The 22564-nt window shown below is 45.0% G+C and overlaps 1 protein-coding gene across 1 annotated transcript in view; it reads right to left on the reverse strand.

Annotated features, from left to right (window-relative positions):
- Positions 1 to 22564, reverse strand: part of LOC120936263 (protein eva-1 homolog C-like) — a 583492-nt gene that overhangs the window by 492415 nt on the left and 68513 nt on the right. The window contains exon 2 of the mRNA XM_040348487.1: positions 14799 to 15013. Coding sequence (XP_040204421.1) covers positions 14799 to 15013 — 215 coding nt within the window. The remainder of the gene's footprint in view (positions 1 to 14798; positions 15014 to 22564) is intronic.

Consider the following 22564-nt stretch of genomic DNA (forward strand, 5'->3'; position numbering starts at 1 on the left):
ATAATCTTATGGAATATTGTTGAAGTTAATGGGCTTATGACCAATTCCCTTTAAAGACTAAATAACTTGTGTGAAAATACATTTATATGCAATTTATGGTTCCAAAAATGTTAAAATATTTCCAGGGTAAAACTGCATTTGGCACCCAACATAGCAAAAAAAAGGAACAATCACAGCTGCACAGATTTCATATAATAGGAATTAGCTCAGCTGAAATCAAAGCCATATAGAAAAGCATGTTAACATTGGTTTGATAAGTGCAAAAACACACTGAGTGGATAGTTTCATGAGCCTTTGCAGCTTTCAGATACATGGTTGCCATTAATTACCTACCTCCTCCCCTCTATTTTATGAGGCAAGGGAGAGAAGGGATGCATTTGCATTCATGTCCTATGGTCGACAGTGCTACTATGCGAGTGAGCTGTCACTCTAGGACAGGATGTCTTTTTTGGCAGGATCACCAGGTAAAAAAAAAGTCTGCTTTCTGGTACATGTGTTCTGAATTAAAGCAAGGGCCCTTTCACACGGGCAGACCATATGTCTGCTTTTTCATCCATCCGTGTATGGATAAAAAAGGGACATACATTGGTCCCTATGAGATCATGGGTGTCAGCGGATGAACATCTGCTGACACCCAATCTCATCCGGGTCCGCAATCCTCCGATTCTGCAGACGGAGGAAAACCCTATTTTTCCCATCAGTCTGCGGATCGGGTGAACACGGACAGACGGCCAGTATTCATCCGATCCCCCCATAGGGGAGAGTGGAGATCATCCGGTGGCTCAGCGGAGCGATCCCCGCTAAGCAAGCGGAGGTTCACAGGGCGGATCATCACAGATTTGTCATGTGTGAAAGAGGCCTAATAGATTTACCTGCCTAGATAATGTTACATTTACTGCTAAATATTCCTCTTTAAGAATTAGCACAGAAGGACTTTTTATTGAATAAGGCTGTATTTGTATGCTTTAATAGGATATATTCTGCTTAAAGTGGAGGTTCACCCAAAATATAAATTTTTAACATTAGATTTAGGCTAAGGGGAGCAGAAATGGGTTTTTCTTTTTAAAAATCAATGCCGTACTTACCGTTGTAGAGATAGATGTTCTCCCGCCGCTTCCGGGTATGGGCTGCGGGACTGGGCGTTCCCATTTGATTGACAGGCTTCCGACAGTCGCATCCAGTGCGTCACGAGTTTCCGAAAGTAGCCGAACGTCGGTGCGCAGCGCAGTATAGAGCCGTACCGACGTTCGGCTTCTTTCGGCACCTGGTGACGCGCTGTATGCGACCGTCGGAAGGCTGTCAATCAAATAGGAACTCCCAGTCCCGAAGATCATACCCGGAAGCGGCGGGGGAACATCGATCTCTAAAACGGTAAGTACGGCATTGATTTAAAAAAAATACCAGTTTCTGCTCCCCTTAAATTAGCCTAAATCGAATGTTAAAAAAAAAAAAATTAAGGAAGTTTGGGCCAAGTTCATCCATTCACGCATAGCTCGTTTTCCCCTTGACTACTACGAACTTGCGTGCATAAAACTATTAAGTTCTTGCATATTATGCCTGGGATCAACGTATTAAAATTGAACGAATTTTAAGTTTCTCATTTAAGAAACTTGATAAAAAAAAAAAAAAAAAAGTACATGGACAGGAAGGGAGGTATAACAAAGTAACTGTTGCTTCGTTTTACTTAAATATGAATAAGGAGGGATGCAGCAATAGGTATATACAAGTATTAAAACGGTATAAAAGTTTTCTTAATGCAGAGATGGTATCTCATCCAGCTTTTATTTATTTTTTATGTAGTGGTCACAATCTAAGTACCCAACAATAGTAAATGATATTGTTTTTTAACACAATACAAGCATTCTTAAAGCGGAGCTCCACCCTAAATTGAAACTTCCGCTCATCGGAACCCTCCCCCCTCCGGTGTCACATTTGACACCTTTCAGGGGGGAGGGGGTGCAGATACCTGTCTAAGACAGGTATTTGCACCCACATCCGGCCACACAGTCTGGGGTAGACTGTGGGCAGGACGTCAGACCCCCCCCCCCATTGTGTTTTGGGAAACACACGGCTCCCATAACACAGCGGGACCAGTGAGCACGGTGCAGCATGACTCGCGCATGCTCCGTAGGGAACCGGGCAGTGAAGCCGCAATGCTTCACTTCCTGGTTCCCTCACTGAGGACGGTGGTGGGGGCAGCAGAGCGACGAGCGATTAATATTAAAAGTCAGCAGCTGCAGTATTTTGTAGCTGCTGGCTTTTAATAAAAAAAAATCAAAAAATAAAAAAAAATCGGCGGAGATCCGTTTAAAGCAAAGCAGCTTAAAACGTGGCATACGAACCACACACACACACACAGAACCTGAATGGTTTCCAGTTTGATTGGATCATGTTACAACACAATGAAAAAATTGACCACCTATATATAATTTTTTATTTGGGGTTCTGTTCATCTAAAGAGGGGGTAAGGGGGTAAGTGCAGCGATTAGGAATTTACATGGCCCTATTGTCTTAAATAGGACCCCTGTGTGGAGGCACAGGCTGCAGTGTATCTGCCCTTAACAATTATGTAATTTCTAAATATAAAGCATGGCTCATACCATGTGTATGATTTTGGCCAAAGATGAAGTTTGACCCCATATTTTTTGAAAAAATAAATAAAAAAATTGAAAATTTAGAGACATGCTCAGGACCTACTTTGACATGGTGGCAGGCTTCAGATCTCTGCCCAAAACCTCTTTACTAAGGTTAGGAACAGGTTACCACTACTGACTTTATAATAAAGGAAAACATTTTAAAAAATCTGCTGGGTTACAAATATGTACGCTCCAGGAGGTGTAGGCTACCTCAAGGAACATGTAAATTGTAAATAACTGGCAGCAATCCTGGAGGGGCCATATACCTTCTGAGACTAAATTGGCCTGACTCCCGTGACAACCTACATTTGCTTAGATTCCTACCTCATTAGGACCCCCCCTAAAATTGAGGCTGATCCAGATTGTGTTTTTTCCTACTTGTGGGACATATCAAGATAGAGTTCTACTTTTCTAAGTTTACCAATGTCGGCTCCTAGATCTCTGGCATAGTTGTGAATGGATACAGGTTGCTTCCAGCCATTGGTGGGAAAGTTACAATACTGGGTTCTCCTGCCATCAGTAGGGTGGCATTGATGGAACACAGAAGTAGGGTCAGCGTTCCCAGCCAATCAATGAGACCATGTCACAGCATATTCCCAGCAATTAGTGGAATGGTTCCCAGATGATACTGGCTTCCCCAGCAAATATTAAAGAGTATTCCAGCCATTGGTGGGTCTATAACTGTAGGTCATAAGGGTGGTTCAAATTGTGCACCAATCGACCTAGGGATTCATCAATTCCAGGAGGAATCCCAATTTGACAATGAGTAGTCCCGACATCCGATTCCTTCAAGTGGGCTTCGTCTTTGGGCAATATTCCAGAGTTAGATCCATTCCCATCTTACAATTGCAAGCTGGAGAGTTCTCACAAGGAACCTAGGCTGGCAAGTCTGGGAGATGATCTGACAAATTAGGGGAGGTTTCTCAAGCCATATGCTCTTAACCTTTGGTCTTATGTTTGTTGGCTAGAGCAATGATTGAAACCTTACCTTTTTAGCATCTCACCCTTGCTTGTGGCTAGTTCTTTCAAAAATATATGCTGCCATGAAGTTAGGAAAATTAACATTTTCCTACCAAATACTTATAACATTTTACTTTCCTGGTAGACTCCATGACAGTATGGTTACCGGTCCAATGTCATAGGTAGGCTAGGTACGGAACAGTGCGAATCTACTTAAAAATGTATGGGGAGTGGAGTCCTATAGGGTAGGAGCAAGAAAAAGTCTGCCCAAAAGGAGGCAGGCAGTCATTGGGTCCATCAGAAAAAATACACACACCATTTTTCCCCCTCTGGTACATGCTTGCTGTACCATGTACTTGTATGCCAAAAAATAAATCCTGTTTTGCTTTTGTGAAATCCCTGATGTTCCTGCCAGTCCCTTCGCTCTCCTATTAAAACTGACCACACTAGGCATGAGAGCAAAGTGTGGTCAGTTCTAGCTGCACTGGGAACTCAACCTGCTCTCCTTCAATGATCAGGCTTCAGTTCACATGCACCGCCCCTCCCTCTACACAACCATTTACAGTTCACACTGCTGCGCTGTGAATTTGTTCTTTTTTGTCCTGTGCGAGGTGCGAATTTCAGGAGTTGGACAGCTGCGGTTGATGTTCTAGCCAATGGAATCATAATGTGCAAATAAAAAAAAGAGATTTTTAATACAGCTTACCTGTAAAATCTTTTTCTTGGAGTACATCACGGGACACAGAGCGGCATTCATTACTATATGGGTTATATGGAGTACCTTCAGGTGTAGACACTGGCAATCTCAAACAGGAAATGCCCCTCCCTATATAACCCCCTCCCATAGGAGGAGTACCTCAGTTTTGTAGCAAGCAGTATGCCTCCCAAAATGGTCCTCAAAAAAGAGGGGTGGGAGCTCTGTGTCCCGTGATGTACTCCAAGAAAAAGATTTTACAGGTAAGCTGTATTAAAAATCTCTTTTTCTTTATCGTACATCACGGGACACAGAGCGGCATTCATTACTATATGGGATGTCCCAAAGCAATGCTTACAATGAGGGGAGGGAGAACATCTCCAAGACAAAAGGATTTAATTTAGAGATATACTCAAATCATAATAAATCCAACTTAGTTGAGAAAAATAAAATTTTTAAATTTAACTCGAACAAGAGGAGCCCCGGAATCCGAGGGTCTCAAACTGCAGCCTGCAGCACTGCCTGCCCGAAGGCAGTATCAGTATTCCTTCTTACGTCCAACTTGTAGAATTTTGTAAACGTGTGGACAGAAGACCAGGTTGCCGCCTTGCAAACTTGAGCCATAGAGATCTGGTGGTGTGCTGCCCAGGAGGCGCCCATGGCTCTAGTAGAATGAGCCTTTAATGATACTGGAGGAGGCAACCCTTTCAAGCCGTAGGCCTGAGTGATTAATTGCTTAATCCACCTAGAAATGGTGGACTTTGCAGCTGCCTGCCCCTTCTTGGGCCCATCCGGTAGAATGAACAGCACATCTGTCTTCCGGATCTTCTTTGTAGCTTTAAGATAGGCCTTCATGGCCCTGACAATATCCAAGGTATGCAGCAACCCTTCCTTTCTGGAAGTAGGTTTAGGGAAGAAGGATGGTAATACCAAATCCTGGTTCAAATGAAAACTGGATATGACCTTCGGAAGGAAGGAAGGATGAGGGCGGAGAACGACCCTGTCCTTATGAAAAACAAGATATGGTTCCTTACAGGATAAGGCTGCCAGCTCCGAAACTCTTCTTGCGGAAACTATGGCAACCAAAAATACTAACTTCCTTGTCAGTAGAACCAAAGGAATATCAGCCAACGGCTCAAACGGTTGTTTCTGTAAACTTGACAGAACAAGATTTAAATCCCACGGACAAAGCGGGGATTTAACTGGAGGTCTAATACGTAAGACCCCTTGAAGGAAGGTCTTAACCAGCGAGTGGGTGGCCAGCGGCCGCTGAAACCACACTGACAGAGCAGAAATCTGTCCTTTGATTGTGCTTAATGCCAATCCTTTATCCACTCCTAGCTGGAGAAAACTTAATACTCTATCGATGGTAAATTTGCGAGAAAGCCATCGCTTGGACTCACACCAGCCTACATAGGCCTTCCAGACCCTGTAATAAATCACCCTAGAGACCGGTTTCCTGGCTCTGATTAGGGTAGAGATTACTTTCTGAGACAGACCTCTACCCCTGAGAATCAGGGATTCAGCTTCCAGGCCGTCAAATTTAGATGCCGTAAGGCAGGGTGGAGGATCGGACCTTGCGATAGCAGGTCTGGCCGTAGAGGAAGAGTCCAAGGGTCTCCCACTACCATCCTTAAGATTAGTGAGTACCATGCCCTTCTGGGCCATGCTGGAGCTACCAGGATGACTGGTATGTGCTCCACCCGGATCCTGCGCAGCAGGCGGGGTAGTAACTGGAGCGGGGGAAACGCATAAAGAAGTTTGAACTGATGCCAAGGGCAAACCAACGCATCGGTTCCGCAGGCCATCGGATCCCTTGAGCGGGACATGAACCTGTCTAGTTTCTTGTTGAGTCTCGATGCCATGATATCCACGTCCGGCACTCCCCATCTTTGGTAGAGTGCTTGAAAGACTAGTGGATGCAGAGACCATTCCCCCGGCCATAGAGTCTGGCGGCTTAAGAAGTCCGCCTGAAAGTTGTCCACTCCTGGAATGAATATTGCCGATATGCAGGGCACATGAGCCTCTGCCCATAGAAGAATCAAGCTCACCTCTCTCTGAGCGGCTTGACTCCTGGTTCCCCCTTGGTGATTTATGTGTGCCACGGCCGTGGCATTTTTGCGAAACCACTGCCTTTTGCCTCTAACAGCCTGTCCTTGTGATCTGCTGTTGAAGCCGAAGTTTGCTTTTGCAGGAGGCCGTCGATACTGCTTGGCATTAGAGGGCCCCTGCCCAGGGGAATACTGTCGTTTAAACGCAGGTCCCTGAACCTTCTTCTTAGTTGGCAAGAGAGTACTCTTGCCGTTTGAAATGGTCTGAATGTATTTATCTAGGTCTTCTCCGAAGAGTCGTCCTCCATGGAAGGGGAACCCTACCAGGAGCTTCTTGCATGGGGGCTCAGCCTCCCAGCTTTTTAACCATAAGAGTCTTCTCATATGGATAAGGGATAACGATAAACGTGACGCTTGCTGGATAGAATCCTTGATTGCGTCTACCGTAAAACATATGGCCTTAGGGACATCCGAAAATTTTTCTGCCTGCTGGGCCGGAATAAGTTTAAGCATCTGCTTAAATTGATCCGATAATGCTTGAGCGACCCCAATCGCAGCCACAGCTGGCTGTACTACTGCCCCTGCAGTAGTGAAGGAGTTCTTAAGTAGTGCTTCCAAGCGCTTATCAACTGGATCCTTGAACACCTGTATGTTTTCTACAGGGCATGTTAACGATCTGTTAACACATGAGATGGCTGCGTCCACTGCAGGAGTAGCCCATCTTTTGGAAAAATTTTCTTCCATAGGATATAGGACAGAGAACCTTTTAGGTGGTAAGAAGATCTTATCTGGCTTGTTCCAATCTTGGAACAAAATTCCCTCTAATAGAGGATGGATCGGAAACACAGCATTGCTTTGAGGCGCCCTCAGTGAGCCCAAAGCTGAAACCGTCGATACCTGGAGATCTGGTACTGGCAAGTTGAATGTCCTATGGACCAAGTCCGACAATCCTTGAATCCACCAGCTCTCCCTCAGGGAGACTGCCCCAGACTCCTCTGTATCCGGGTCTTCGATCCCTGAACCTACTTGGTCCGTGTCCAAGAGGTCGTCCAATTCCCCTGAGGAAAGGACCTCCTCTTCTGAGGGTCCGCGCTCGGGCGACGGAGATCTATTCCGCTTACTGCCCCGCATAGCTGCGGATATCATTTTTCCCATGCTTTTCTGCATCTCTTTTAAAGAGGTGAGTAATACCTCCTCCGTGACCATCTTAGGGTTGGACTGACCCGCGTCAGCTCCAGCCCCAGATCCCGATGGCCCCAAGGCTCCCTGTAGGGAAAACAGCGGCATACCATGGTACAATACCGAGGTACACCTGCTACCTATTGGTATTTGGAACTATAAAAGTTAATTGTCCAAACACCTGTTTGGGGGATAAAAAAATGCTTCCTCTCCCCTAGATGACTTTTTTTTTTTTTTTTTTTCGTTTTTGTTTCAAATCCAGGAAAGAAAAAACATTCTGTCCCCCTGAGTAGTATTGCAAAGAAAAACTATGAGATGGAAAAGAAACAGCCTATTTCTAGGCTTGACAAAACAGTCCTCTGAAGACTGCAATATCCTTTCTGGCCACTGTGTGTCCTCGGCGCCCCGTGCTGCCGCTCTGGTCTTTCTCCTCAGTTCCAAAGTATTGATGGAACAAACAAGGAAGGGCCGCCCCTTCCTTTAAGCCACTGACCCGCCCTTCCCCCCCAGCAACCTCAAACAGGAAATGCCCCTCCCGACAGGGGGAGGGGGGGGGGATTTTGGGAGGAAGGGACCTCTCTGTTCCAGCAAACTGCAGCCTGCAGCCTGGAACCATGAGGAGGTCAGCGTTTTGCCTGCTTGCAGGCTCTGAGGAGGAAGACTGAATGGAGCATCGCCTGGAGGCCTGCAGGTAAGCAAAGCTCTCTGACACACACATATATTTTTATATAACACAGGCCCCACTCAATGCTTTTCCAACACTACAAGGGAGGTCACATCTTATGGGGAATAATACATAGAGAGCCATCCTATCTTTATGATATGTGACTAGTTTGCCAGATGCAGTGCATAACTTTAGGCATGTCCCCTGTGACCCCCCAGAAAAAAACCTGCTAAGAACCAAGTTCCGCAAGTTTTCCCCTCACTTACCTGCTCCATGCCGCAGGACTTTGCCAAGCAAGAGGCCCAATCTTCCCCCATCTCCGTGGGGATGTCTAGACCTTCAGGCCCTGGGTTCCTATGAAGGATCCACTGTCCTGGGCCCATATAGCACCCTGGCAACAGAAAACTTTAGGTACCCAAAGGTTTCTAAGTTCTGGGCCCAGGGTCCAGCTCTCTAAAAAGAAAAGCATTATGGGCTATACCCCAAGGGTTTGGGGTCCGGTTACTGACCACTTTAGCGCTGAGGCTTTTTTGGACAGAACCGGTAGCTCACCTAATCCCAAGGATGCGGAGGCAAGCTAAACCATGACTAACACCTAAGACACTGGCGTAAAAACTGAGGTACTCCTCCTATGGGAGGGGGTTATATAGGGAGGGGCATTTCCTGTTTGAGATTGCCAGTGTCTACACCTGAAGGTACTCCATATAACCCATATAGTAATGAATGCCGCTCTGTGTCCCGTGATGTACGATAAAGAAATAGTGTTAACTTACTGGTTTTTGTGGAGAATAGTGTGGTGGAATTTGCACATATGTGAACCATCAATGCGATTCCAGAACGATTTACATTGATGTCTATGGAGACTAAATTCTCAACACAATTCTGTAAACTCGCACAAGACCTTTTTTTATCGTATCCGTAGAGGAATCGCAACGCATGTATGAAAACAATGACTTATGGATGACATGCAAATTTATAATGTTTGACGCATCACATTCGTTATGAACTCACATCGGTGTGAACCGGGCCTTACTGAAGTTGTGTGCTGCCGTTTCTCCTCCCCCAGCTCTGACCTTTCGCTGTGCAAGGAGCTTAGAGGGTCAAGTGAGGACAGAAAAAAAAAAAAAAAAAAAAAAAAACTGTTTTTATATCTAGATGGGGAAAAAAATGTCCATTTCTATTTAAGCCCTGGTTCACACTGGGTACGATTTGGAACGATTTGAGATGCGATTTGACATGTCAAATCACATCTCAAATCAGCGGCAATTGTCGGCAATGGCACTGTCCTAATCAGTGCGACGCCGCATCTGCGATTTCAAAAAGTAGTTCCTGTACTACTTTTTGCGATTTCGGGCCACGATTTACATTAAATTGCGGCCAAAATCGCGGCCGCGAAATCGCGGTAAAATCGCGCATTTTACCGCGATTTTGAATTCGCAGCAGTGTGAACCTAGGCTTAAACTAAATTGGTTGTTTTACAAGGTGATGGTCAAGTATTTGATAGGAAATTTTCCATTTATAACAAAAGATTTTTACCTGGAGTTTTTTTTGTTAATTTTTTTTGTTAGTTTTTTTTTTTAAAGCCAGCGCTCACTTGTTTCTGTAGCTATAGACATGGAAAGTGGATACTTTATCCTCAAGGTTTATAATGGCGGCACTCAAATCTTAGCTTTTTCCTGTTTACTACTGCAGCACAACAGTCATAGAAAACCGACAGGAGTTCTAACCCCTTGTTGCCTTCATTTTAACAAGCCATCATCCAAAAAAAATAATAAACCATACCCAACCTATTTTTTTTCCAATGTAACACAATTATTCACATGCATGTGTGGGGGGGGTGTTAAAGGAAGAGGTGTGTGGTTTACTAAATGGATGTTGGGGCCATTAAAAAATTATTGGGATACACGGCTTGAATTTTAGCCAGTTTCTACTGAATTGTCTGAAATTAGAGCCACGCGTAGACCTGCTGGCACTACTTGGCTTGGCAACAAAACATTTAAGAATTGGGCTGAGAAATGTTCGCTTGGCTCAGTCTATAAGATGCAGTTACTGGGCATTCGGGTAGCAGTAGATCTGAACACCGCACTAACTGGCAGCAATCTACTGACCGATTTAGCCCTCAGACTGAACCAGAGATCTGAAGTGTAGGGATAGATTTAGCATTTCCTGCTTCCAGTTCTAAAGGAAAACATTTGTTAAGCAGCAGGCAAACAAGATCTAACCACAGACTTGAGGCATGACACAACACTGTAGTATCAGACCCTGAAGGTATGCGAGTATAGCCGTACATTGTAATCAGGGCTAAATACACATTAGCAAACAGTCAATCATCCGTTTAGCTGGTGAACGCCATGTAACTCATCCACATGCAATTAGTTTGTTGAAATTGTATGAGGATGGTATTCCGAGGTCGGTTATATATAAAAAATAAAACCCACACAACTTTGTCTTGAGAAACCCAATTGTTGACTGGCAGTCAGGCCTCTATTTGCCAAGTGTCAACGGGTGTAGATTTAGCTTCTGCTTACATTGCCAGAGCAGTACAAAGAGTGTAATAAAACTTGCTGAAAAGCGAGCAACTACCAAAACATACCCCCAGGCTATGCTATGACACAAGTAATTGACTGAAGCACAGGAAATTCATTACAGCAACAATGGACACTCGGTAAACATAACGATTAAAGCATAGTCCACAATGCTGATGCATGCTAGAAGAACACCAGAAGGCCACCTGAAGTGGTGAATGCATATGCAAAGAGACTTTATAGAAAGGATTGCGTGTCAGACAACTGTCCTGAAGGTATCTGAAGAAGGGATCCAGGTTATTCTGAAAGTTTGCACCTTCAACTTAAATTAGCAGATAACGGGTACCACTTTAAACTCCAAACTTTGTTAACCATTGCCTAACACAACATAATGCTCTACTACTTGCAACAGAAAAATCATTTGTAGCGGCCTGCTACTTTTTAGCCAGCACTGCTTTAAAATTTAAAGGGTAGTCTGAGAGTTAGTTGACTCAGACTGTATGATTTTTTTCCAAATTTTGGGCCTATGTTCCAGCCATGGCTGTACTGTGAGTGACCACTATTGTTATCTGGGGTGGGGGTGGCAGCAGTCAGGTCACGGTGTTTTGGGTGTTCTCCTTCGGCAGCCAATTAGTGGTGGTTGATTATCCCGCTGTGCATGCTGGGGAGGGGTACTTAAGGGCCAACAGACGCCAACCCCCGTGAGTGGCCCTCCTGGCCGGTGATGCGGGCTCAAGTGTTCCTGGCTCCGGGACCACGTTGGTCCGGGGATTGTGATCTACTAAGTAGGCCCTGTAGTCAGACTGGGTCTACGTTTGCAGAGTGGTCCTGTACTGTCCGTCCTGGAGGGAGGAAGCCAATCGATAAAGAACCTATCTTGGAGAGCACCGAGCACAAGGCTGGTATCTCAGGAGAGGCCTTGAACTTCATTGAAGAACGCACCATTAATGAAAGGCTGAATGATGGTCGTCTGTCAGTTCCAAGTTTACAAGAAGTAAAAAAATCGGGTGAAATCCGGGTGCTGAATCCTGTGTTGAGAGGATTTTGGACCGAACATATGTCCATCTGTGGGAAGGTGTGTGGCAGAGACTTTACTAATTTCCGTGTGCCATCCTTGCTGCTAGGCTAGTGAGAGAGGCCTATCCAGGTGCGCAATACCCACTCTGGCGAGTGGCAGTGGCGACGAAAGCTGTGTTGCTGGAAGCAGGAGAGTTTCCGGACAGAAGCGTGCACCTGAACCTATTATCTATTACCCTTCCACCTCTTAACTACTTTTATTCTTTTACCACGTTCAGCAAATAAAGCAAAGAAAAGAAGTCTAAAGTGTGGACATTGAACTTTTTCTCAACTCTCATCTGATACCCTACGGCGAGGAAATAGAGGCAACATGCCACCCAAAACAAATCAGCAGATCCTTCGGGGGTAGTGCTACACATGCAACAGATTCTGGGTCTAACCAGGACTAGGAGCTACAATTGCAAATTAAACTGTAGAGCCACCTGTTGGTTCCACTACAAATGGGGTTTCTGTACTCAAATAACTGGACTTGAACAACAAAAAAGTCAGGCCAAGTAAAATCACTCCTTTGATGCCAACACTTGCCGTTTTGGATATACTGAAGGCTAGCCATGCATACGTCTTATTCAGCCCTACAGGCTGAAACTGGTAGATCGCACTAAACAATGAATAGACGAATCTACACTGCCAGCTGTTGTATACAAAACCAGAAACTGCCCAAATAGTCACATCTGATTGTATGCATATGCAGTCACAGTTCAGCCAACATGTTTTAAACTCGCTCTGTTGGACTTTTGAATTTTTTTGTCAAGCCAGGTAGTGCCGACGATTTAGCAGGATTCAACAAAGTGTCAAACTTTGTATGGCTAGCTTTGAAACTGAAGTTTAGGTATGGAAAGTTTTAGGTTACATTGGTAGGGTTTAAACCAAAGTATGTATGTGCCATACTTGTGGAATCCCCGCAGAAACTCAAAGTCTCTGTAGGTAGTACAGGGATAGCAAATAGCCTTTATGTCCTGTACTGAGCAGCTGCCCACCTTCTTTGAACACAGTAGTACTTTGCCTGTCACAGGAGCTATTAAGGGAATACTTTGTATTTTTGCACTGAATGCAGCTCATTTACTGATCAGAGAATGGACAATGACATCACAATCTCCACCTCGTCCAATCTGAACACTTTGCATTCATTGGGAAAATCTGAACGCTGCCTGTGCAACCTCCTATGTTCAGTAAAGAGTAGGGCATCTTCTAAAGCATGGGTCTTCAAACTACGGCTCTTCAGGAACTACAATTCCCATCATTCCTAGTCATGTCTGTGAATGTCAGTGTGTTACAATGCCTCATGGGATGTGTAGTTCTACAACAGCTGGAGAGCCATACCGTGTTTCCCCGAAAATAAGCCCGGGTCTTATATTAATTTTGGCAACAAAAGACCCAGTAGGGCTTATTTTCGGGGTAGGTCTTAATATACTCGCTCTCTCCCTGTCATGTGAGGAAAAATAAACTGTAAATACCTTGTGATTATCCATGCTGCAAACCACACACATTGATTGCAGAGGCTCCGCACCGTACAGTGCTTTCAATTACCCGCCGAAGCTCTGACAGGCAGGCGGGAGAAGAGGAGACCAGGGGAGATCAGCTGAGCGCCGCTCTGCATAAGGCCGGGTACACACGGACAAACATGTATGGTGAAAGCGGTCCGTCGGACCGTTTTCACCATACATGTCTGCCAGAGGGCTTCTGTACGATGGTTGTACACACCATCGTACAGAAGTCCGCGCGTAAACAATACGCGGGGCGTGTCCGCGGTGTCGCCGCGTCGATGACGCGGTGTCGCCGCGACAATGACGCGGCGACGTGGGCGGCCCGCCTTTAAAATGCTTCCACGCATGCGTCGAAGTCATTCGACGCATGCGAGGGACGGCGGGCGCCTGGACATGTACGGTAGGTCTGTACTGACGACCGTACATGTCCGAGCGGGCTGAATTCCAGCGGGCTGTTTTAAAACAAGTCCAATAATATTTGCCCGCTGGGAAAAGGCCCGGCGGGCAAATGTTTGCTGGAATTCGGCCCGCTCGCGCCCACACACGACCAAACATGTCTGCTGAAACTGGCCTGCGGGCCAGTTTCAGCAGACATGTTTGCTCGTGAGTATGGGGCCTTAAAGGCACATGACACCCGACACCGCTACAGACACACAGCACACTGCACACACCGTACCAGGATTATACCGTGTTTCCTCAAAAAGCAGACAATCACCTCGAACTAGGGCTTATTTTCGGGGTAGGGCTTATATTGCAGCCCTCCTGTAAAATAGCACTAGGTCTCATTTTCGGGGTAGGTCTTATTTTCGGGGAAACACGGTAGTTTGAGGATCCCTGTTCTAAAGGGATCCCACAGGTATGGCATATACACACCCTTTTGTGGTCCAAGCTGGACAAGTGAAACTATGCAACGTTCACCATACCTGAAAAGTCAGCTTTAAAGACCTCAGTAGGTATTCATACAATTATAGGGCCTTAACCCTGATCAATAAGGCCTAACTGACCAACAAAAGGGCGTGTCCTGTTGCAGCGTTTGTTACAACTACAGATTTGCCATCACTTCTGGTCCCAACAAGCTTTAATGGGATATATCCAGAGCTTTTTTTCTCAGAAAATAGGTGCAGGAACTCAACCACGACCCCGTTCAGATTTCACAAACAGTAGAAGGGTCTTAAAGGGGCATTAAATACCAGGATTGCATTACATACAGAGTACAGAGTTAAGGGGGGGTTACACACAGAGTGCAGAGCTGTCACTTGTAAACACAGAAACCAGACTTCTGTGTTTACAAGTGATTGTGGTGAGCAGGCACCAAAGGGTCTGAGCCAAAGGTGGTAGAACTGTGTTCCCCCAAGTTCCCCCTGAAAAAAAGCCCTGGATATATCACTAATAAAGTCACAAGCAGTATGCAACAAACCCATCAAAGAAAGTGCAGAACAGTTTAGTATCTACAGTAAATCGGTCATCAGACCTTAAGATAACAGGAGATGGTTTCTCATTATTTTACAACATGGCAGAGACTGTGTACCTGGAGAGACGTCCCAGCAGAACAGGCTACATCCTCTTTGATGAAGGTAGCAAATGTCTGTGTGTGGCGTGATGGACATATCTGGTGGCTTGGCATATTCCTCCCATAAAATGATGACTGGATGCTGATGGTGGTTTTGTGAGGGCACTTGAGGGATATGTATTCCCCATCACAGGCACGCAGCGTATAAGTCCTCAGCATTCTGGAAATATAACCTGGAAGAAGAAAAAAAGTGCTTATTTTAACATAAAGACATGTTGTTCAACTTCAACTCATTCAAAAGCACAGGAACCAAATATGGGCCACCACAAACCGAATACGGGCCACCACAGCCAGTCTAAAACCTTCTCCAGGTCTTTCTAAAAGTAGTAGTCTTACCCGTTTGCATAAAACATTTTTTGTATAATATGTTCTTATAAAAAGGGATGATCTCCTTCCTCAGTTCAATTGTAGACAGGCTGGTATTTTTCCCCCATAAGAAAAAAGAGAAATGGAAGGCGTGCACACCTAGTGCATTACCAGAGATAATTTAATAATACATTTTTGTATAAAAGTGGGTACTCACAAAATGCAACTGACAAAAGGCCATAAACAAAGTGCATGAACATGCATGGAACACGGGGTACAGCCAATGCGTTTCGGGGCGCACTCTCTCCCTCAGACCTAGGCTAGTATTTTTGCATAGAGCCAGTGAATGGTCAAGTGTCAGTTTATACCAGTGTGCCAACAGATTTTCTACAGCTTGTGCTGGGCATTACGAAGCATGACTATTCATGTACAATGCTCCTCACAGAACTGCTGGGTCTCCAAGACCATACCAGCTCTCACCAGCAGGTGGACAATTTAGACGCTACACTTACCAGAAAGCATTTATGGGCATATGCCTTGGGCAATACCAAGGAATTGTAAATTGTCAGTTTTTACCTCGTCTGGCTGCCATGTGGATATATTCAAATGAATATAAAGGGAGGTGAAAGCACAGGAGCCCCAGCGAGATTCTCACTTTGCTCTGTACATCTGCCAACCAGGCATTTACTTGCCAGCTTGTCTCCATTGGCATTACATAGTCCAACATCGGCCAATGCTTTGCAAGCCCTCTGTGTTTAAAGTGGAGTTCCACCCATTTGTTTATGTTTGTCTGTGCTGCATGCCCTAATCTCATAGGGGCAGATTCTCGTAGATCGGCGTAAATGTCGGTGGGCGTAACGCATCTCATTTACGTTACGCCGCTGCTTTATTCACAAAGCACTTGCGTGTAACGTTGCGGCGGCGTAGCGTAAATCACCCGGCGCAAGCCCGCCTAATTCAAATTAGGCGGGTAGAGGGCATGTAGCATTTAAATTAAGCGCATTCCCACGCCGAACGTACTACGCATGCGCCATCCGAAAAATATCCCAGGGTGCATTGCTCCAAATGACGTCGCAAGGACATCATTGGTTTCGACGTGAACGTAAATGGCGTCCAGCCCCATTCACGGACGACATACGCAAACGATGTAAATTTACAAATTTCGACGCGGGAACGACGGCCATACTTAACATTGATTGCGCCTCATATACCCAGGGGCAACTTTACGCCGGGACAAGTCTAACGTAAACGTCGTAACTTTACTGGGTCGGACGCGCGTACGTTCGTAAATTCGCGTATCTAGCTAATTTGCATACTCAACGGGGAAAACGACGGAGGCCGGACAAAAAAAAAAAATTGCATTTAAGATCCGACGGCGTAAGAGCCTTACGCCTGTCGGATCGAATGGTTATCTATGCGTAACTGATTCTAAGAATCAGTCGCATAGATACGACGGCCCAGATTAGGACTTACTACGGCGTACATGGCGTTGCGCCGTCGTAAGCCCTTTGAGAATCTGGGCCATAGTGTTCAGAATGGAAATTTTTTATTTATTTTGTTGTTTGTAAATACCTATATTTTCTAGTCCTTCATTACTTCCTCCTCCTTATTAGCCTAGGCTATTAAGTCACAAGGCTATTTGCAAGGGTTTCTGGGATAGGCATCATGTATCCCAGTAGTCCTTGCAAATAGCCTATTTGCATAGAGAAGGGGCGGCAACTTCCTCTGACACTCCCGTTGCTATGGAAACCTGACTGAAACCTACTACATCGCTTGTGCAGCACTGAGCATGTGCGAGATCTGCAAGGCTGAAATCCAGGAAGTCATACAGTCTGGCTTCATGATGCCCACACTTAAGATGGCCACGGTCTATTTCTAGATTATAAACTAACTAAATGCTCTAACAACCTAACAAAACGGACCTTAGTTTACAGACTAACTTTACTAGACTACATTAAGCTTGTGTATTACAGGGGTATTTATATTTAAAAAGTGAAATTGTGGGTGGAACTCCCCTTTAAGCATCCGCTATTGATGTTTGAATATGTCAGATTGCCCTTGGGTTGAAAGGCCTCACTTTGCCACCTTAAACACTGCAGTTTGACGCATTGCTACACTGTCACTACCTTGGGTATTGTGCACCAACTGCATTGTCTTTGGGCGTTTCAGGGGTACACACACATACACAAACCCAAACACCCGTTCCGAGCCAGTGAAGACCAGCCCTAGGACACAATCCGATTTTAAATTCAATATTCTAGTTATTGTAACAAGAAAGAAAAAAAAGGTGATTATGAGCAATTGTGATGTTAGTGAGAGTTCATGATCTCTCAGGAAGCAATTCATACACAAGCCCAGTTGTGACAAGCAATATTTAAACTAGTAACATTACCATCATCCAAGCTATGTGACGTTTAATTGAGATAGGCTAGGGCAAACTTGCTAGATATGTCAACACACTAAGACTCCAATCAAGCCACGTAAACAATACAGATATGAGAAGTACCTAGTTCAAATGGTGGAATCCAGCATGACTGACAGCTGCACAAAGCTTTTCTTCAAAGTGCAGGAATAGGTTGTCCAAATACATACATCTTTCTGCATCAGATAATATAGAAAAAATTATAATTTTCAAAGCTTTGTCTAACGGGTCAGTTTGGAGTCGGGGGTAGACAGGGATTTAGCAACAAAAGGATTGACAATCAGGCTAATTTGGCGTTCATGAATGATGGCTCATCTCTTCTAGACTTTAAAAAAAAAAAAAGGGTTTGGACTTTATGTACACATCAAGGGGAAAAGAGTGACAGTCCAATCACTATGGTCTGCTGTCTAGTGCAGTGGTTTGCTCTCCATTGGTCAAATCATTTCACTTTAACCACTTAACCCCCGGACCATATTGCTGCCCAAAGACCAGAGCACTTTTTGCGATTCGGGACTGTGCCGCTTTAACTGACAATTGCGCGGTTGTGCGACGTGGCTCCCAAACAAAATTGGCGTCCTATTTTTTCCCACAAATAGAGCTTTCTTTTGTTGGTATTTGATCACCTCTGCGGTTTTTATTTTTTGCGCTATAAACAAAAATAGAGCGGCAATTTTAAAAAAAAAAATATTTTTTTACTTTTTGCCATAATAAATATCCCCCAAAAATATATAAAACATTTTTTTTCCTCAGTTTAGGCCGATAGGTATTCTTCTACATATTTTTCGTAAAAAAAAAAAATCGCAATAAACGTTTATTGATTGGTTTGCGCAAAAGTTATAGCGTTTACAAAATAGGGGGTATTTTTATGGCATTTTTATTAATATATTTTTTTTACTAGTAATGGCGGCGATCAGCGATTTTTCTTCGGTACTGTGACATTATGGCGGACAGTTTTGACACATTTTTGGGACCATTGGCATTTTTATAGCGATCAGTGCTATAAAAAAAATGCATTGGATTACTATAAAAATGCCACTGGCAGTGAAGGGGTTAACACTAGGGGGCGGGGAAGGGGTTAAGTATGTCCCTGGGTGTGTTCTTACTGTAGGGGGGGTGGCCTCACTAGGGGAAACACTGATCTTCTGTTCATACATTGTATGAACAGAAGATCAGCATTTCCCCCACTGACAGGACCGAGAGCTGTATGTTTACACACACAGCTCCCGGTCCCCGCTCTGTAACGAGCAATCGCGGGTGCCCGGCGGCGATCGAGCCCGCTGGGCACACGCACGGGAGTCGGGGGCGAGCGGGCGCCCCTAGTGGCCGCTCAAAGAGCCGCCGTATAGCTACGGGCTCTCGCCCAGGAGAGCAGACCTGCCGCCGTATAATGACGGTGGCTGGTCGGCTAGTAGTTAAAAACCTGTCATTATGGCAGTAACAGATTCAGGTTCAAAGGAACTCCTTTTTTTTAGTTTTAGGCCCAGATTCACAAAGACTTACGACGGCGTATCTCCAGATACGTCGTCGTATGTCCGAATGCGCGATGTCGTATGTATGCGCCTGATTCACAGAATCAATTACGCATACATTCTGCCAAGATACGAGCGGCGTAAGTCTCCTACGCCGTCGTATCTTGGGTGCATATTTACGCTGGCCGCTAGGTGGCGCTTCCGTTGATTTCCGCGTCGAATATGCAAATGAGCTAGATACGCCGATTCTCGAACGTACGAGCGCCCGTCGCATTTAGTTACGTCGTTTACGCAAGACATACGCCGGCGTAAAGATAAAGCAGGTCTCTAGGTGGCGCAGCCTATGCAAAGTATAGACGTCGGAAAAAGCGTATCTTTTTACGTCGTTTGCGCAAGTCGTACGCGAATAGGGCTGTGCATAAGTTACGTTCACGTCGTAGGCAGTGTTCGACGTACCTTAGGCATTCTATCCGACGCATGCGCCGTCCGTGGACGTATCCCAGTGCGCATGCGTCGGATAGAATACCTAAGATACGTCGAACACTGCCTACGCCGTTCATTCAAAACGTCGTTTACGTGGGGTCATGCTTTATTTACATAAAACACGCCCACCTCTTCACAATTTGAATTAGGCGCGCTTACGCCGGCACATTTACGCTACGCCGCAACTTAGGACGCAAGTGCTTTGTGAATACAGCACTTGCCTCTCTAAGTTGCGGCGGCGTAGCGTAAATACGATACGCTACGCCCGCCCACACTTACGCCGCCCTACGTGAATCTAGGCCTGAGAGTGGAGAGGGATTAGAACACCTGTCAGTTTATTGCAGTCTGTGCCACCCATTAAGGAGACTCATCCTCTCAATTTGTTCTGATCACCATTATTAAAAGTAAAAGAAAAACCCCAAACTTTGGGTTGCCCCAATCCTCCAATGGGGACACTAGTTCTAGTGATTGGGGGGTCTCTAATGTCGTCCCTTAATTTGCAGGGATTTCCTCTCACTTCCCATTTGTCTATGGGACAGGACATGAAAAGGAAATCTCCACAATGGGACAGATGGTGAATAAAAAAAAAAAAAAAAAAAGTCAAGGGGTTATAACCCTCCTCTGTTCAAAATGAAAAAATAAAAAAACGAATCACTTGCTGCATACCTTTCCTCCAGCCAGGGCCACTGATAAGACAGTACAGCCATCCCTCCTGTACTGGGCCCAGGCCCTATCAGTTCAAAAGGCCCCAGGCACCTGTTGAGCAGGAGGTCCGATTGTATTGATTTATTGCAGACACCGATCTTCCACCTCCCCCTGCAGCGCTGCCAGCTTCTCCTTTTCTTTCCCCCCTCTGGCTGCACTACAGGGGATTGGTTCTAGCACATGCGCCCCTTCATCTACTGTCTTCTCAAAATGCAAATGGGACTTCTTGTGGCACTTTCAACAATTGCTTTCTTGCCACTCATCCATAAAAGGCCAGATTTTTGGAGCGCACGACTAATGCCGCGTACACACGATCGGAATTTTCGACAAATGTTTGATGGGAGCCTTTTGTCGGAAATTCGTGTGTAGGCTCCAGGGGACAATTGCTGCCGGAAAATTCAGAGCGTGTGCACACAATTCGGTCGCCCAAAAATCCACGCATGCTCGGAAGCAGAAGAGCCGCACTGGCTATTGAACTTCATTTTTCTCGGCTCGTCGTACGTGTTGCAAGTCACAGCGTTCTTGACGTTTGCAATTTCCGTCAACATTTGTGTGACCATGTGTATGCATGGAAAGATGCCGGAAAGAAAATCCACGGTTTTGTTGTCGGAATTTCCGATCATGTGTACGCGGCATAATGGTTATCCTATGGACGGAATCTCCCACCTGAGCTGTGGATCTCTGCAGCTTCTCCAGAGTTACCATGTGGCTCGCCGCTCTTGGCTGCTTTTCTGATTAATGCTCTCCTTGCCCGCCCTTTCAGTTTAGGTGGACGGCCATGTCTTGGTAGGTTTGCAGTTGTGCCATAAGCTTTCTATTTTCGGATGAGGGCTTGAATAGTGCTCCATGAGATGTACAAAGCTTGGGATATTTATACCCTAACCCTGCTTTAAACTTCTCCACAACATCCCTGACCTGTCTGGAGTCTCCCTTGGCCTTCATGATGCAGTTTGTTCACTATATGCTTTAAAAAAAAAACTGAGATTAAATTACACACAGGTGGACTCTATTTACCATTTAGGTGACTTCTGAAGGCACTTGATTTTAGTTAGGGGTATTTGAGTAAAAGGGTCTGAATACAAATTTATGCCACACTTTTCACATATATTCATTAAAAGTTTGAAAACCATTTATCCATTTTTCCCTAACACTTCACAATTCTGTGCCACTTTGTGTTGGTCCATCACATAAAATACATTTACATTTTTGGTTGTAACATGACAAAATGTGGAAAATTTCAAGGGGGTATGAATACTTTTTCAAGGCACTGTACCTATCTAGTTGGGGTAAAAAAAAACCCACACACAAACACAGCCAACTTTGGTTGGAGTTGCGTTTTAGACAGGCAATCATTTCACCCCTGTACGGAAAAGCCTCACAAAATCGGAACAGTAGACAGGGAGAAGAGAATATTGTGCATCTTAACCACTTGCCGACCGCCCACCGCAGTTTTACTTGTCTCAGCTGCGCAAAAATCACGTAATCCAACGTGATGTTGCTATGTGGCCTATAGGGGCACGTGCGCGCCGCCAGAGGCGTTCGCCCCTGGTGCCGATGTGAATGTCCGGCGGGCGCGATCACCGCCGGGCGATCGCTCGTCAGAGTGAGAACCAGCTCCCGGTTCTTTCAGGGGGAGAAATGACTGATCGCATGTTCATACAATGTATGAACAGCGATCTGTCATTTCCCCTAGTCAGTCCACCCCCTCTTCAGTTAGAACACACTTTAGGGAACATAATTAACCCCTTTGATCACCCCCTAGTGTTAACCCCTTCCCTGCCAGTGACATTTTTAGAGTAAAAAATGCATTTTTATAGCGCTAATCGCTATAAAAATGCCAATGGTCCCAAAAACGTGTCAAAAGTGTCCGATGTGTCCGCCATAAGATCACAGTACCGATAAAAATTGCAGATCGCCGCCATTACTAGTAAAAAAAAAAAAAAAAAAAAAAATGCCATAAAACTATCCCCTATTTTGTAGACGCGCTATAACTTTTGCGCAAACCAAACGCTTTTTTTTTTTACGAAAAATATGTAGAAGAATGCGCATCAGCCTAAACTGAGGAAAAAAATGTCTTATTATATTTTTGGGGGATATTATAGCAAAAAGTAAAAAAATATTTCTTTCAAAATTGTCACTCTATTTTTGTTTATAGTGCAAAAAATAAACCGCAGAGGTGATCAAATACCACCAAAAGAAAGCTCTATTTGTGAGGGAAATTTTTTTTGTTTTGGAGCCACATCGCACAATTGTCAGTTAAAGAGACGCAGTGCCAAATCGCAAAAAGTGGCCTGGTCATTGACCAGCAAAATGGTCTGGGGCTGAAGTGGTTAACCAAA

This window comes from Rana temporaria, chromosome 4, assembly GCF_905171775.1.
Source record: "Rana temporaria chromosome 4, aRanTem1.1, whole genome shotgun sequence".
In the NCBI taxonomy this organism is placed as follows: Eukaryota; Metazoa; Chordata; class Amphibia; order Anura; family Ranidae; genus Rana; species Rana temporaria.